The 16246-nt window shown below is 40.2% G+C and overlaps 1 protein-coding gene across 4 annotated transcripts in view; it reads left to right on the top strand.

Annotated features, from left to right (window-relative positions):
- HELQ (helicase, POLQ like) overlaps window positions 1–15848 on the top strand; it is a 55391-nt gene extending 39543 nt beyond the window's left edge. For 3 of the 4 annotated variants that reach the window (XM_067035962.1, XM_067035963.1, XM_059066970.2), the window contains one exon: window positions 1851–2074. In XM_067035962.1, the coding sequence (XP_066892063.1) occupies window positions 1851–1958 (108 nt within the window). In that variant the 3' untranslated portion in view covers window positions 1959–2074. Of the gene's footprint in view, window positions 1–1850; window positions 2075–15807 lie in introns of those variants that run through there. The other variant, XM_059066971.2, reaches the window with a different exon arrangement.
- Window positions 15849–16246: the final 398 nt, after the last annotated feature.

The raw sequence follows: 16246 nt of genomic DNA, 5'->3' as shown, positions 1-16246 counted from the left end.
AGGCCTCCCACTGTTGTGACCTCTCCCGTTGCGGAGCACAGGTTCCGGACGCGCAGGCTCAGCGGCCATGGCTCACGGGCCCAGCCGCTCCGCGGCATGTGGGATCCTCCCGAACCAGGGCACGAACCGATGTCCCCTGCATCGGCAGGCAGACTCTCAACCACTGCGCCACCAGGGAAACCCCCTCATTTATCTTTTAATTCATTTATTTATATCAGAGTGAACGATGGGTTCATACTTATTTTGGTAGTCAAATGGTCTCAGAGTTGGCCAGGAAGAGCCCCTGCAAACTGGCTCCTGTGTCTTTTTGGCCTGTCCCCATCATTATTGGTGTACTTTCTTACTTTCTGGTTGTATCAGTTAGGGTCTAATCATTAGGAACAGAAACCACACAGTAATTTGAACAGGAAATCTTAATATAAAGAATTAGTCAGCAATGAAAACCCAACACAGCCAAAAATAAAAATAAAATAAATTTTAAAAAAAAAGAATTAGTAACAGAGGTTACTAGTTGACCTCTGAGGGGTAAACAGAACACTTCAAGTCATTTGATGTTGGTGGTGTTCTCTGTACTCTAGTAATGTTGACATGTGAGTTTTGTATGGTTTACTTATTGTTCTTGGTGATCTGTGGAGTGCTTACAGGATGTGTTGGTAGATTCATTTTGCATGGTCACCATTACCTCAGTTACTGGAAAGCTCACCTAATTACATTTTTATTTCTTGACTTCATTGCTTAATTTTTTTTATATTTGAAATTTCTTTTTTTAAATTAATTTTTATTGGAGTATAGTTGATTTACAATGTTGTATTCATTTCTGCTGTGCAGCAAAGTGTCAGTTATATATATACATCCTAATTACATTTTAGACTCCTTTATATAGTGCTAAATAATGTTATGCTTTATATCAAATTGGTAGAGAGTGGTTTTTGTCCTCTGTGTGATTTTGCTGACCTTTTTATTATAAAAATGTTATAAGGGAAATAGTGCAAATATTTCACACCAATATACTCAAAACCCAGATGCAACAAATACGAATATTTTATTTCTGACTTTTTTAAAGAAAGGGGAGAAATCATTATTCAGCAAATTTTCATTGACATCTGCTATGTGCTGGGTTTAGAAATACTTTCTTTGCTCATTATGCTTCTTTTGAAATTAACCATATTAATTTTAGGAGCTTGAATAAAACTTTTCTTTGAAACACTGATAAGCTTTTAAAAGATAGCATACTAAACTTTGAGGAATAGTGAAATCCATATATAAAGGATAACATTTTCAAGAACTAATTAAATTTTTACAAAATTGTCTTAAATTGTATAGATTAAAAGTTAATTTTTTGGGCTTCCCTGGTAGCGCAGTGGTTGAGAATCCGCTTGCCGATGCAGGGGACACGGGTTCGTGCCCCGGTCCGGGAAGATCCCACATGCTGCGGAGCGGCTGGGCCCGTGAGCCATGGCCACTGAGCCTGTGCATCCAGAGCCTGCGCTCCGCAAAGGGAGAGGCCACAACAGTGAGAGGCCCGTGTACCACGGAAGAAAAAAGAAAAAAAAAAAAAGTTAATTTTTAAGTGGCTGAGTCTTCAATAAAACAAATCTTTGAGAGTATTAAAGCTCCCTTATTTTGGGTATGCCCAGTGCAGTGATCAGCTAAAATGGCTTTAACTAAATGTCTCAGCTTCATTAATTGTAATCACTTGTTCTTAAGTGGCCATTTTTCAATCTCATTATTAGTTTTAATGTCTAGTTTGGTGGTATGTAAGGATTCAGGTGTCAAACAGATGGCGGTAAAATGTTAACAGTTCTCTAGAAATTGGTGTTTTTGCCTCATGTCTTGATTTTTTATTGTAGTTGCTGTTGCATGAGAAAGCAGAGGCTTTGCAAGAAGAAGTAGAAGAGTTATTGAGACTGCCTTCTGATTTCCCTGGTATTGTGGCCTCTTCCGTTGAAAAGGCATGAAACTGTCAGATGAACATTTTTAAGTATGAATTATTTATTGTACATATGTTTTATTAAAGATTCCCTGTAATTTATGAGTGAAAAAAATATATTTTAATTATATATTAAGAACTGTGGATGATGTTTGAATATTCCTGTCACCCATAATTCCATACATAATTATGCATTATTTCTCTGCTCAAAAATCTGGTGTCTACCACAAAATGAAATCCAGCTTTCTCAACATATCCCCAACCTACCCTTTTACCCAGATCTTTCATTATCCTCTTACCCATTTCTTTCATCAAACTGGACTATTTGAAATCCCAGAATTTTCCCTGGGATTTCCAAACTCTCTCTTTCCTAACTGCCTTATGCTATTCCCCATGCATGGGAAATTATCTTTAAAGTGTACTAAGTACTTCAAGTTTCAACTAAGAATGCTCGAATATTATCTCCTCTAAGAAATTGTCCAAGTTCAACCTCCTCCCCACCCCATACATGGGTTTTTACCTTCCTATAAGTATTGTGAGTCCCTCGTTTATGAACATGTCTTTTTTATTTTTATTTTTTTATCCCCATTTTTTTTTTTTCAAACAGAAAGTCAAAGAAATTATAATCATCCTCATCAGTTCACTCAGTCCCATCATCTTGATCTTTTGTTAGCACTTTTATGAATTCATCAGCTTTTCATTACAGTTCTGAAAATGCTTATTCATTCAGTTCAGCAGTATAGTCAGTAGTTACCAGAAACCTGTACTTGTCAGAGTCTTTTCCATGAATTCCTTGAACATGAAACCCTTTTATAGGAATATATTTGCAAAAGCATCAGAGTACACCCAGAACTGTCTGCAAATGACAAAAGACTTAAAAATGACCACAGTTAAAGATTTGATGAAAGTTCATAGTAATGCAATTGACAAGGAAATTTAGTTATTTCTGAGATATACATTTTAAAGTAATAACTAGGATTATGGCTTATAACATTATACCAGAACATATAAGATTTTTAGAACTTTCATGTAATGTCTGAAACATTTATATTAACATATTTCCATACAAATAACACAAAGAAAGTTTAGTATTCGTTGTTTTTTGTTTGTTTGTTTGTTAACACTACAGGTTCTTATTAGTCATCAATTTTATACACATCAGTGTATACATGTCAGTCCCAATCACCCAATTCAGCACACCACCATCACCACTCCACCACAGTTTTCCCCCCTTGGCGTCCATACGTTTGTTCTCCACATCTGTGTCTCAACTTCTGCCCTGCAAACCAGTTCATCCCATTTTTCTAGGTTCCACATACATGCGTTAATATATAGTATTTGTTTTTCTCTTTCTGACTTACTTCACTCTGTATGACAGTCTCCAGATCCATCCACATCTCAACAAATGACTCAATTTCATTCCTTTTTATGTCTGAGTAATATTCCATTGTATATATGTACTACAACTTATATCCATTCATCTGTCGATCGGCATTTAGGTTGCTTCCATGACCTGGCTATTGTAAATAGTGCTGCAGTGAACATTGGGGTGCATGTGTCTTTTAGAATTCTGGTTTTCTCTGGGTATATGCCCAGTAGTGGGATTGCTGGATCATAAGGTAATTCTATTTTTAGATTTTTAAGGAACCTCCATACTGTTCTCCACAGTGGCTGTATCAATTTACATTCCCACCAACAGTGCAAGAGGGTTCCCTTTTCTCCACACCCTCTCCAGCATTTGTTGTTTGTAGATTTTCTGATGATGCCCATTCTAACTGGTGTGAGGTGATACCTCATTGTAGTTTTGATATGCAATTCTCTTAACAATTAGTGATGTTGAGCAGGTTTTCATGTGCTTCTTGGCCATCTGTATATGTTCTTTGGAGAACTGTCTATTTAGGTCTTCTGGCCATGTTTGGATTGGGTTGTTTGTTTCTTTAATATTGAGCTGCATGAGCTGTTTACATATTTTGGAGATTAATCCTTTGTCTATTGATTCGTTTGCAAATATTTTCTCCCATTCTGAGGGTTGTCTTTTGGTCTTGTTTATGGTTTCCTTTGAAGTTTCATTAGGTCCCATTTGTTTATTTTTGTTTTTATTTCCATTACTCTAGGAGGTGGATCAAAAAAGATCTTGCTGTGATTTATGTCAAAGAGTGTTCTTCCTATGTTTTCCTCTAAGAGTTTTATAGGGTCCAGTTTTACACTTAGGTCTCTAATCCATTTTGTGTTTATTTTCATTTATGGTGTTAGGGAGTGTTCTAATTCCATTCTTTTACACATAGCTGTCCAGTATTCCCAGCACCACTTATTAAATAGACTGCCTTTTCTTCATTGTATATCGTTGCCTCCTTTGTCATAGATTAGTTGACCACAGGGGCATGGGTTTATCTTTGGGCTTTCTGTCCTGTTCCATTGATCTATATTTCTGTTTTTGTGCCAGTATCATATTGTCTTGATTACTGTAGCTTTGTAGTATAGTCTGAAGTCATGGAGTCTGATACCTCCAGCTCCATTTTTTTCCCTGAAGACTGCTTTGGCTATTCGGGGTCTTTTGTGTCTCCATACAAATTTTAAGACTTTTTGTTCTAGTTCCGTAAAAAGTGCCATTGGTAATTTGATGGGGATTGAAGTGAATCTGTAGATTGCTTTGAGTAGTATAGTCATTTTCACAATGTTGATTCTTCCAATCCAAGAACATGGTATATCTCTCCATCTGTTGCTATCATCTTTAATTTCTTTCATCAGTGTCTTATAGTTTTCTGCATACAGGTCTTTTTTCTCCCTAGGTAGGTTTATTCCTAGGTATTTTATTTTTTTTGTTGCAATGGTAAGTGGGAGTGTTTCCATAATTTCTCTTTCAGATTTTTCATCATTAGTGTATAGGAATGCAAGAGATTTCTGTGCATTAATTTTGTATCCTGCAACTTTACCAAATTCATTGATTAGCTCAAGTAGTTTTCTGGTGGCATTTTTAGGATTCTCTATGTACATTATCATGTCATCTGCAAACAGGGACAGTTTTACTTCTTCTTTTCCAATTTGTATTCCTTTTATTTCTTTTTCTTCTCTGATTGCCGTGGCTAGGACTTCCAAAACTATGTTGAATAATAGTGGTGAGAGTGGACATCCTTGTCTCGTTCCTGATCTTAGAGTAAATGCTTTCAGTTTTTCACCATTGAGAATGATGTTTGCTGTGGGTTTGTTGTATATTGCCTTTATTATGTTGAGGTAGGTTCCCTGTATGCCCACTTTCTGGAGAGTTTTTATCATAAATGTGTGTTGAATTTTGTCAGAAGTTTTTTCTGCATCTATTGAGATGATCATATGGTTTTTATTCTTCAATTTGTTAATATGGTGTATCCCATTGATTGATTTGCATATATTGAAGAATCCTTGCATGCCTGGGATACATCCGACTTGATCGTGGTGTATGATCCTTTTAATGTGTTGTTGGATTCTGTTTGCTAGTATTTTGTTGAGGATTTTTGCATCTATATTCATCAGTGATATTGGTCTGTAATTTTCTTTTATTGTAGTATCTTTGTCTGGTTTTGGTATCAGGGTGATGGTGTCCTCATAGGATGAGTTTGGGAGTGTTTCTTCCTCTGCAGTTTTTTGGAAGAGTTTGAGAAGGATGGGTGTTAGCTCTTCTCTAAATGTTTGATAGAATTCACCTGTGAAGCCATCTGGTCCTGGACTTTTGTTTGTTGGAAGATTTTTTTAAATTTATTTATTTATTCATTTATTTAATTTTTGGCTACATTGGGTCTTCACTGCTGCACGCAGGCTTTCTGTAGTTGCAGTGAGCGGGGGATCCTCTTTGTTGCGGGGCACAGCCTTCTCATTGTGGTGGCTTCTCTTGTTGCAGATCATAGGCTCTAGGCGCACGGGCTTCAGTAGTTGTGGCACATGGGCTTCAGTAGGTGTGGCTCGCGGGCTCTAGAGTGCAGGCTCAATAGTTGTGGCACACGGGCTTAGTTGCTCCGTGACATGTGGGATCTTCCTGGACCAGGGCTCGAACCCTTATCCCCTGCATTGGTAGGTGGATTCTTAACCACTGCACCACCAGGGAAGCCCTGTTGGAAGATTTTTAATCACTGTTTCAATTTCATTACTTGTGATTGGTCTGTTCATATTTTCTTTCTTGCTGGTTCAGTCTTGGAAGGTTATACCTTTCTAAGAATTTGTCTATTTCTTCCAGGTTGTCCATTTTATTGGCATAGAGTTGCTTGTAGTAGTCTCTTAGGATGCTTTGTATTTCTGTGGTGTCTTGTTGTAACTTCTCCTTTTTCATTTCTAATATTATTGATTTGAGTCCTCTCCCTCTTTTTCTTGATGAGTCTGTCTAATGATTTATCAATTTTGTTTATCTTCTCAAAGAACCAGCTTTTAGTTTTATTGATCTTTGTTATTGTATTTTTGTTTCTATTTCATTGATTCTCTGATCTTGATGATTTCTTTCCTTCTGCTAACTTTGGGTTTTGTTTGTTCTTCTTTCTCTAGTTCCTTTAGGTGTAAGGTTAGGTTGTTTATTTGAGATTTTAGCCTGTTTTATTTAAGATTTTTCTTGTTTCTTGAGGTAGGCTTGTATAGCTGTAAGCTTCCCTCTTAGAACTGCTTTTGCTGCATCCCATAGGTTTTGGATCATCGTGTTTTCATTGTCATTTGTCTCTAGGTATTTTCTGATTTCCTCTTTGATTTCTTCCATGATCTCTTGGTTATTTAATAACGTATTGTTTAGCCGCCATGTGTTCGTGTTTTTTACGTTTTTTTCCCTGTAATTCATTTCTAATCTCATAGCGTTGTGGTCAGAAAAGATGCTTGATATGCTTTCAATTTTCTTAAGTTTACTGAGGCTTGATTTGTGACCCAAGATGTGATCTATCCTGGAGAATGTTCCATGTGCATTTGAGAAGGAAGTGTAATCTGCTATTTTTGGATTGAATGTCCTATAAATATCAATTAAATATATCTGGTCTATTGTGTCATTTAGAGCTTCTGTTTCCTTATTTATTTTCATTTTGGATGATCTGTCCATTGGTGTAAGTGAGGTGTTAAAGTCCCCCACTGTTACTGTGTTACTGTCGATTTCCTCTTTTATAGCTGTTAGCAGTTGCCTCATGTATTGAGGTGCTCCTATGTTGTGTGCATATATATTTATAATTGTTGTATCTTCTTCTTGGATTCATCCCTTGATCGTTATGTAGTGTCCTTCCTTGTCTCTTGTAACAATCTTTATTGTAAAGTCTATTTTATCTGATATGAGTATTGCTACTCCAGCTTTCTTTTGATTTCCATTGCATGGAATGTCTTTTTCCATCCACTCACTTTCAGCCTGTATGTGTCCCTAGGTTTGAAGTGGGTCTCTTGTAGACAGCATATATATGGGTCTTATTTTTGTATCCAGTCAGCGAGCCTGTGTGTTTTGGTTGGAGCATTTAATCCATTCATGTTTAAGATAATTATCAGTATGTATGTTCCTATGACCATTTTATTAATTGTTTGGGGTTTGCGTTTGTAAGTCCTTTTCTTCTCTTGTGTTTCCCACTTAGAGAAATTCCTTTAGAGTTTGTTGTAGAGCTGGTTTGATGGTGCTGAATTCTCTTAGCTTTTGCTTGTCTATAAAGCTTTTGATTTCTCCATGGAATCTGAATGAGATCCTTGCCAGGTACAGTAATCTTGGTTGTAGGTTATTCCCTTTCATCACTTTAAGTATATCATGCCACTCCCTTCTGGCTTGTAGAGTTTCTGCTGAGAAATCAGCTGTTAACCTTATGGGAGTTCCCTTGTATGTTATTTGTCATTTTTCCCTTGCTGCTTTCAATAACTTTTCTTTGTCTTTAATCTTTGCCAATTTGATTATTATGTGTCTCGGTGTGTTTCTCCTGTATGGGACTCGCTGTGCTTCCTGGACTTTGGTGGCTATTTCCTTTCCCATGTTAGGGAAGTTTTCAACTATAATCTCTTCAAATATTTTCTCTGGTCCTTTCTCTCTTCTCCTCTGGGACCCCTATAATGGGAATGTTGTTGCATTTAATGTTGTCCCAGAGGTCTCTTAGGCTGTCTTCATTTCTTTTCATTCTTTTTTCTTTATTATGTTCTGAAGTGGTGAATTCCACCATTCTGTCTTCCTGGTCACTTATCTGTTCTTCTGCCTCAGTTATTCTGCTATTGATTCTTTCTAGTGTAGTTTTCATTTCGGTTATTGTATTGTTCATCTCTGTTTGCTTGTTTTTTAATTCTTCTAGGTCTTTGTTAAACATTTCTTGCATCTTCTCAGTCATTGCCTCCATTCTTTTTCTGAGGTCCTGGATCATCTTCACTATCATTATTCTGAATCCCTTTTCTGGAAGGTTGCCTATCTCCACTTCATTTAGTTGTTTTTCTGGGGTTTTTATCTTGTTCCTTCATCTGGTACATAGTCCTCTGCCTTTTCATCTTGTCTGTCTTCCTGTGAATTTGGTTTTTGTTCCACAGGCTGCAGGATTGTAGTTCTTCTTTCTTCTGCTGTCTGCCCTCTGGTGGATGAGGCTATCTAAGAGGCTTGATGGGAGGGACTGGTGTTGGGTAGAGCTGACTGTTGGCTCTGGTGGACAGAGCTCAGTAAAACTTTAATCCACTTGACTGTTGATGGGTGGGGCTGGGTTCCCTCCCTGTTGATTGTTTGGCCTGAGGCAACCCAACACTGGAGCCTACCTGGGCTCTCTCGTGAGGCTAATGACAGCCTCTGGGAGGGCTCACACCAAGGAGTACTTCCCAGAACTTCTGCTGCCAGTGTTCTTGTCCCCACCATGAAACAGAGCCACCCCCGGCCTCTGCAGGAGACCCTCTAACACTAGCAGGTAGGTCTGGTTCAGTCGCCCCTGGGGTCACTGCTCCTTCCCCTGGGTCCCGATGCACACACTACTTTGTGTGTGCCCTCCAAGAGTGGAGTCTCTGTTTCCCCCAGTCCTGTCGAAGTCCTGCAGTCAATTCCCTGTACGCTTCAAAGTCTGATTCTCTAGGAATTCCTCCTCCTGTTGCCGGACCCCCAGGTTTGGAAGCCTGATGTGGGGCTCAGAACCTTCACTCCAGTGGGTGGACTTCTGTGGTATAAGTGTTCTCCAGTCTGTGAGTCACCCTTCCAGCAGTTATGGGATTTGATTTTACTGTGATTGCGCCCCTCCTACCGTCTCATTGTGGCTTCTCCTGTCTTTGGATGTGAGGTATCTTTTTTGGTGAGTTCCAGTGTCTTCCTGTCGATGAATGTCCAGCAGCTAGTTGTGATTCTGGTGTTCTCACAAGAGGGAGTGAGAGCATGTACTTCTACTCTGCTGTCTTGGTTCCTCCTTCCCCATGTCTTTTTTAATGTGACTAGTTTGAAATCTCCTGGAGGGCCAAGACCTTTGTTACCATCTTTGTATCCACACAGCACCTACCCCAGTTTATTGCACAAAGTAAGAACCTCTGTGAAAAAAGGAATTCTACTCAAATTAATAATTTAAATATTCTCTTTAAACACAACTTAAATACTGGCTCTCCCCCCTCCCTTTTCAGATTAATAGTTCAAATGTAGATGACTAGTTAAACAAGAAAAAAAGTAATAACTAGCAATATTTATAAGTACTGAACTGGTTTAGTTAAAGTTTTCCTCACCTGTCTGAGAGACATCCATTGGAAACTTTGCAAATAGATCCACAGTCTAAGTTATTTGTGCCTTAACGCTGTAGACCATTACGATATGGGCACACCTCAGAAATATTGTGGGTTCGGTTCCAGACCACCACAAAAAAGCAATTATTGCAGTAAAGCAAGTCACATGAATTTTTTGGTTTTCCCATGCATGTAAAGTTACGTTTACACTATACTGTAGTCTGTTAGGTCTGCAATAGCATTATGTCTAAAATAAAACAATGTAGATACCTTAATAAAAAATACTTTATTGCTAGAAAATGCTAACCATCATCTGAGCCTTTAGTGAGTTGTAATCTTTTTGCAGTGGTAGCATCAAAGATCACTGATCACAGATCATCATAACAAATATAATAATAATGAATAAGTTTGAAATATTGTTAGAATTACCAAAATGTGACATAAAGACACAAAGTGAGCAAATGCTGTTGGAAAAGTGGTGCCGATAAAATTAGAGTAACTTGCCCAAGGTCATGTACTGTTCGTGGCAGAGCAGGGATTCAGACCCAGCCCATCCCAATCTAAAGTCTCTGCACTTAACCAATATACAGTATTGTCTTGGTAGAATTTTTCCCATTTTGTCCTTCCTGAGTGTCCCTTTCACCTTGCTTGATTTTGTCCCTAGCATTACATCACGTTGTCACACCTCACCCCTCCATATGAGGCACAGTATGGCATCCTAACGTCCTGGTAGAATCCTGGGCTGTACTGCACATATTTCATTTATTGCAACTAAAAAGATTGTAAAAGAGCAGCTGGCCCACCTACTGGCTGCTTGGGTGCAGCCACTGAGGTGTGCCCCAGAGGTCCATAGTCAAGCCTTTGGTGTTTTAAAATCTAGTAACCCCTCGGGCTTCCCTGGTGGCGCAGTGGTTGAGAGTCCGCCTGCCGATGCAGGGGACGCGGGTTCGTGCCCCTGTCCGGGAAGATCCCACATGCCGTGGGGAGGCTGGGCCCGTGAGCCATGGCCGCTGAGCCTGCGCGTCCGGAGCCTGTGCTCCGCAAAGGGAGAGGCCACAACAGCGAGAGGCCCGCGTACCACACACACACACACACACACACACACACACACACACACAAAATCTAGTAACCCCAGTATGGTTAGTTTGCTCAAGTGAGCAAGTCTCTAAGGGAGTCCTGATTCTTGCTAACCAACTTATAAGAGACTGATCAATAATCCCAACTTATTAATTTAAGATTCGAGATGGCAAGTTGGAGGGGTACCTTTACAGAAACTAGAAAACCTGTACCTGCAGTCTGGGACCATCTCCCCCTCCCCCGATCAGTATCTCTAGGTCAGTCCAACTGAAAGGCTGTAACCAAGGGTAATGATGGGAGATTAGCCCTGAAAGATATTAAAATGTAAAGAAATTGAAACAGTTCAGCTCTAGAGAAGAAGAGAAAAGTAGATTAGTGGGAACAGAGTGGAGAGTAAAAATAGATTGAAAGACATTTAAGAACTTAATATATAATAAACATGGTTTTTCAGTTTTGATTGATAAAAACCCAGGTATATCTAACTTAAACAAAAAAGAAAATTTAGCAGCCACATTCTCAAACCATAGCAGCAATAGAACTGGCCTTGGAGCAACTGGAGCCAGAGACACAGCACCTCAGGACTTGCCACCTCTTCTTTGTCGGGCAACTCTAGACTGACTGACTCAGTGGCTTCAAGATCAAAGCAAAATGAGCTCTCTGTTGCCATTCCAGGTAGAGAAGTTGCTGGGAGGGATTCTCATTGGTCTAATTGGTCCTTTGCCCACCTCTGTGGCCAGGGTGTAGAGTTTTTGTTTTGTGTTAGTTTTTTCAGAAGCGGAAGGGGAGAGGTGGTAGGCAGAGAAATCAATAGCTAATACAGGTGACACTTGAGTCACAATGGAGAAGATGGATAACTCAGTGAATGGAGTTCAAACAATGGCTACCTCATGTTTTAGGGAAATATTAAGCTGAATCTCTACCTCTGTTCCTAAACCAAGTTAAATTCTAAGTAAATGAAAAGATTTGAATATGGGCTTTTTGATGGCATCATCTGACTGCACTGAAGCATCAAGGAGTGTACCCACAGTTCCTTTGTATCAAGCTTCAAGACATTAAAAATTTCAGGAAGTCCAGGAAAAAGGAAAAAAAGGAAAATAATTTTCCTTTTTGTAATTTTTTCAAGCTATGAGCAAGCTTGCCCATTTCTAGAATGTTTAACTTCACCAAGATCTTTATAATGTCCTAGCTTCTTTGGGTTTGCATTATAAGCTCAAATAAGTAACCACCACCACAAAAAAAGATTTTTTTTTTTTCTATTGAGTACATCAAATTTTTGGTCAAGTTTAAGCATTTCAAACCCAGCCATCCTCTCAACAAATATTAAAACTGATATTTTTTCAGTCCTTTCAGGAAGGACTAATGTAAGACTCTCCTTGGCTTTCTGCTTCCATTTGTAAGAACCTTCCCACACAAGAATCACTACAGCTTTTTAATTCCATAATGTTTTCCTTACAGCCATCTGAGGTACATGTTGTTTTTTACCCTATGTTACAAATGAAGAAAGTGTGGCTTGCCCAGGATCACTCCATTAATAAGAGGCAGATCCTAGGTCACACCTAGGTCACGCTGATAATTCTTTCTTTGATTGTGTTTATTTGCATTACAATCTACCCTATGTGTGTTTGGAAAGGAGTTGATCAAGATGGCAGACAGCATATATCAGTATAACAGCCCCTCCTCCTGCCTAAAATCCTATGAAGTGATTAAAAATACAAATTTGATGTTGATGAATTAGCATGCTTCATTTTTCATTTTTAAAATAGTCTTTTGATCCTTTTCTTCAGTAAGTGGTTACCCAAGTGATATGTGGTCACTTGGAGTAAAACTTAAAGATGTGATAATTCTCTTTCAGGAGAATTACATACATCTCTTTCAGGATGTTTGTAATGTATAAAAATTTTGCTATTAGAATTAAAACTACCACTCTAGAGGAAATGAGTGATTTTGCTCCAGCTGAACCAACTGTATTAGATGATTAAACCTCCCCAAAATGATCCATATGCACAGAGAGGGCAGTAGAAGTTTTAGTCTAAGGGCTGCACTAAAACATGTGAACCTGGCAGCACAAGTTAATACACTGATGGAAGGGGCCTCAAGCCAAGGCATGCAGGCAGCCTCTAGAAGCTGAGAAAGGCCAGGGAACAGATTATGTCCTAGAGCCTCCAGAAAGGAACTCAGCTCTGCTGACACCAGCTGTTAACCTGTTGAGACCCTTTGAGACTTCTGATCTCCAGAACTGTAATATAAATTTGTGTTGCTTTTAACCACTAAATGTGTGGTACTTTGTTACAGCAGCAATAGGAAACGAACACATCTGAAAATAGCCTGGAACACAATTGGGGAGCTACCATTCTGCAGGACCCCTTCTGGGTCTTAGCATATGAGCAATCTCAGTTAAATGTGTTAGGCCCATTGACAGGATTATTTTGTGTTCCTGAAAACTATAGAAATTAACTGTGGTGAATGCCTACATTTTTTTTAAATAAATGTGTTTGTTATTTATTTATTTTTGGCTGCATTGGGTCTTCAGTGCTGTGTGTGGGCTTTCTCTAGTTGCGGCAAGCAGGGTCTACTCTTTGTTGTGGTGCACGGGCTTCTCATCATCGTGGTGGCTTCTCTTGTTGCAGAGCACGGGCTCTAGGTATGCGGGCTTCAGTAGTTGTGGCACAAGAGCTCTAGAGCTGAGGCTCAGTAGTTGTGGCTCGTGGGCTCTAGAGCGCAGGCTCAGTAGTTGTGGCGCACAGGCTTAGCTGCTCCGCAGCATATGGGATCTTCCTGGACCAGGGCTCGAACCTGTGTCCCCTGCATTGGCAGGTGGATTCTTAACTACTACACCACCAGGGAAGTACCCCTTACCATTTTTATTAATTGCATTTTCTCCAGTAAAAAGATTTCTTTTTATTTATCCCTTCAACAACTTAAGTAAAAAAGTCCTATCCCCAGTTGACTAAAACAAAATGACAACAAAAAAGATCCAATTACCACAGAGATTGGAAGTTTGAATCCCTAACTTCTGAGAAGTTTTATGAGCCATCTAGTCTATGATATTACCCCAGACCTTGTTTTCTGTCTTCAAAGGGGCATAAAAGTATGTTATCATGATAAAGAGATATGTATAAAACTAGGAAAATGTAGGCTAACTGCAATGTAAGTATAAAGAACTAGCTATGATAATGTTGCATGCTAAACGATCCTCCTTTGTAGTAAAATATAGTATTACTGTATGATCACACATAAAATTGGAAAAAATCTACAGACAAGACTACTCACTCTACATGAAGCACAATAACACTAGTTTACTTTATAAATGTGTAAGCACTTTGAGAGTCTACTGCCCATCCTAGAAATGATGAAGGAATTCAACATCATTTTGCTGAAATTTGTCAAAGTCATCTGAAAGCTCAATGAAAATATTTACATGCATTTTAGTGAATAGTTTTGATGTGCTTGGCCTGATGCTAGACGCTCGTGGAAAACGAGGGAATATTTGGTTCTTGTTGCTTTTAGGAGCAGTAAAGCATAACTACATGAACCATGAACCACTGATGGTCACATCATGAAGCACAGTGTACAGAAGATAAATGCTTACAGGCACTAGAGACAGAAGTGGGAGGTGATGGGAATGTCTGAGACAGAGGGAGAAGGGTGGGTGGGAGAGGGGAGAGCATGAGCGACAACAGGAAGGTTCTCTTCTCGCTGAGCTGTACAGAGGGAAGGCTGCAAGCACCATCTGTATATTTGCACTCTTAAAGCGGTAATGAGGAACCAAAAAAGCAGCAGCAAATGATTTGTGCTGAGCCATCTCTACGTGCTCATCTGGTTCACCTTGTGATCAATGAAAGGCCCTGGTGAAACACCTGACAGAGGTGGACACGTGTGACCACAATATGGACAGAGCCATACGGAGATCAAGTTCATCACCTTGGCCTTGTTAGCACTGTGATCTGTCTGTCTAGTCCTTGCTGCCGAGGACAGATAGAAAATGTAGACCTGAGCTTTGTCAAACATAAACTGGACACTAGGTAAAGCGGTAAGGATAGGATTTATTCAGTACTAAGTGTGGAGGTGATGGACGTTTTCAAGGAAGAATGGGGGAGCGGGAGGGGAAAGAGCGGGCCCTCCAGCAGAGACTGGGTTTATTGATCAGTGCTTATCCAGAGGAGAAGCAAGCTTCTAGTATCTGTATGACAGGAGGTAGTGGTGTAAGTCAGAACAAGCCCCCCAGAGTCTACTAAACGGGAATGGGGGCCGTGCAGGGGCCTGTCTATTACCACGTTTGGACTGGAACAAATAGTAATCCTCCTGGCAGTTTTCTCAGGCAAACAGTTTAAGGGGGGAGTAGGGTCATCCTAGGGGTGCAGCCTTGAGCTGTTAGGAGCTATGTTAGTGTTTGTTCAAATCTTTTAGTGGGGGCTTGGGACTAGGCGGGGAGGGGTGGGACGGCATCATTTGTGCTGAGAGTCTGCAGTTTTTCTAGGCCAGAGTTAAGGCCTGGTCGAAAAGAGGGCTCAGATGAGCCCGTTTAAAGTTTGGTCAAGAAGAGAATCTTTGTCACTTTCCAAGGTTTGTTCCACATGCACCACTTAGCTCACTTTAAAACATGCCATCACTAAGATTGATACTTGGTTTCCTTCAGTCTATGTTATGAAACCTAGACCTTGGTCTTTAATATTAGTTCTTGGTTCTTTTTCTCAGTGTGATCACAGGGGAGTAGGAAGGGGGTTTTGCATGAGTTATTCCAGCTCTTCACATAGCTCTTAAGTTCACCTTTCAGGACTCCTGCAGCAGAAGGAAGCCTTCAGAAACTGGAGCAACCTTGAAAAGCTTTGTCTAGCCACCACTTGGGTTTGAGCAGGTGCGGTCCAGAATGACCTCAAGGGGGCTTGAACTTTTATAGGCAACAGGCTGCACTTTAGTTGTTCCAGCCTGTGCAGAAGTACTAAATCAAAATTAAATGTTAATGATGGTGGTGTCTGTGCCACTCTGCTGGGGAAACTAAAATGCAGAGAAACGAGGCTCTAACAGCTGTCAGTAATTGAGTCACTGCCTTCCCCTGTGCCCTGGCTTCCTAGATTTACGCCGGCACCTAGTATCGTTAATGGCCCTGCTGCCAAAAAGACTCGCCTTTGCCAAGATGTTCACTGAAGGAACATGTGTTCTTGCAGGAGAAGCTGAAAGTTCTTGAGAGAAGCACAAAAGGAGGACATGAATCCACACATAGAAAAAGGTGAGGGCTTCCCTGGTGGCGCAGTGGTTGAGAATCCGCCTGCCGATGCAGGGGACACGGGTTCGTGCCCCGGTCCGGGAAGATCCCACATGCCGCAGAGCGGCTGGGCCCGTGAGCCATGGCCGCTGAGCCTGCGCGTCCGGAGCCTGCGCTCTGCAATGGGAGAGGCCACAACAGTGAGAGGCCCACGTACCACAAAAAAAAAAAAAAAAAAAAGAAGAAAAAGGTGAGCATGATGTGCTGCCTCACCAAATGGTCCCACATGCAGAAGAACAAGCTCGGCCGTCACTGCGTCTGCCCTTCTGTTACCAAGGGCAGTGCATACTTACGGTGGAGGATGACTTGTGAGGTGACCTTTTTGTTATCTTTTCCTGCTA

Source organism: Kogia breviceps, chromosome 6 (assembly GCF_026419965.1).
Source record: "Kogia breviceps isolate mKogBre1 chromosome 6, mKogBre1 haplotype 1, whole genome shotgun sequence".
NCBI lineage: Eukaryota > Metazoa > Chordata > Mammalia > Artiodactyla > Physeteridae > Kogia > Kogia breviceps.
The sequence above is the reverse complement of the archived record's forward strand: the minus strand, read 5'-3'. Positions and strand labels throughout refer to the sequence as shown.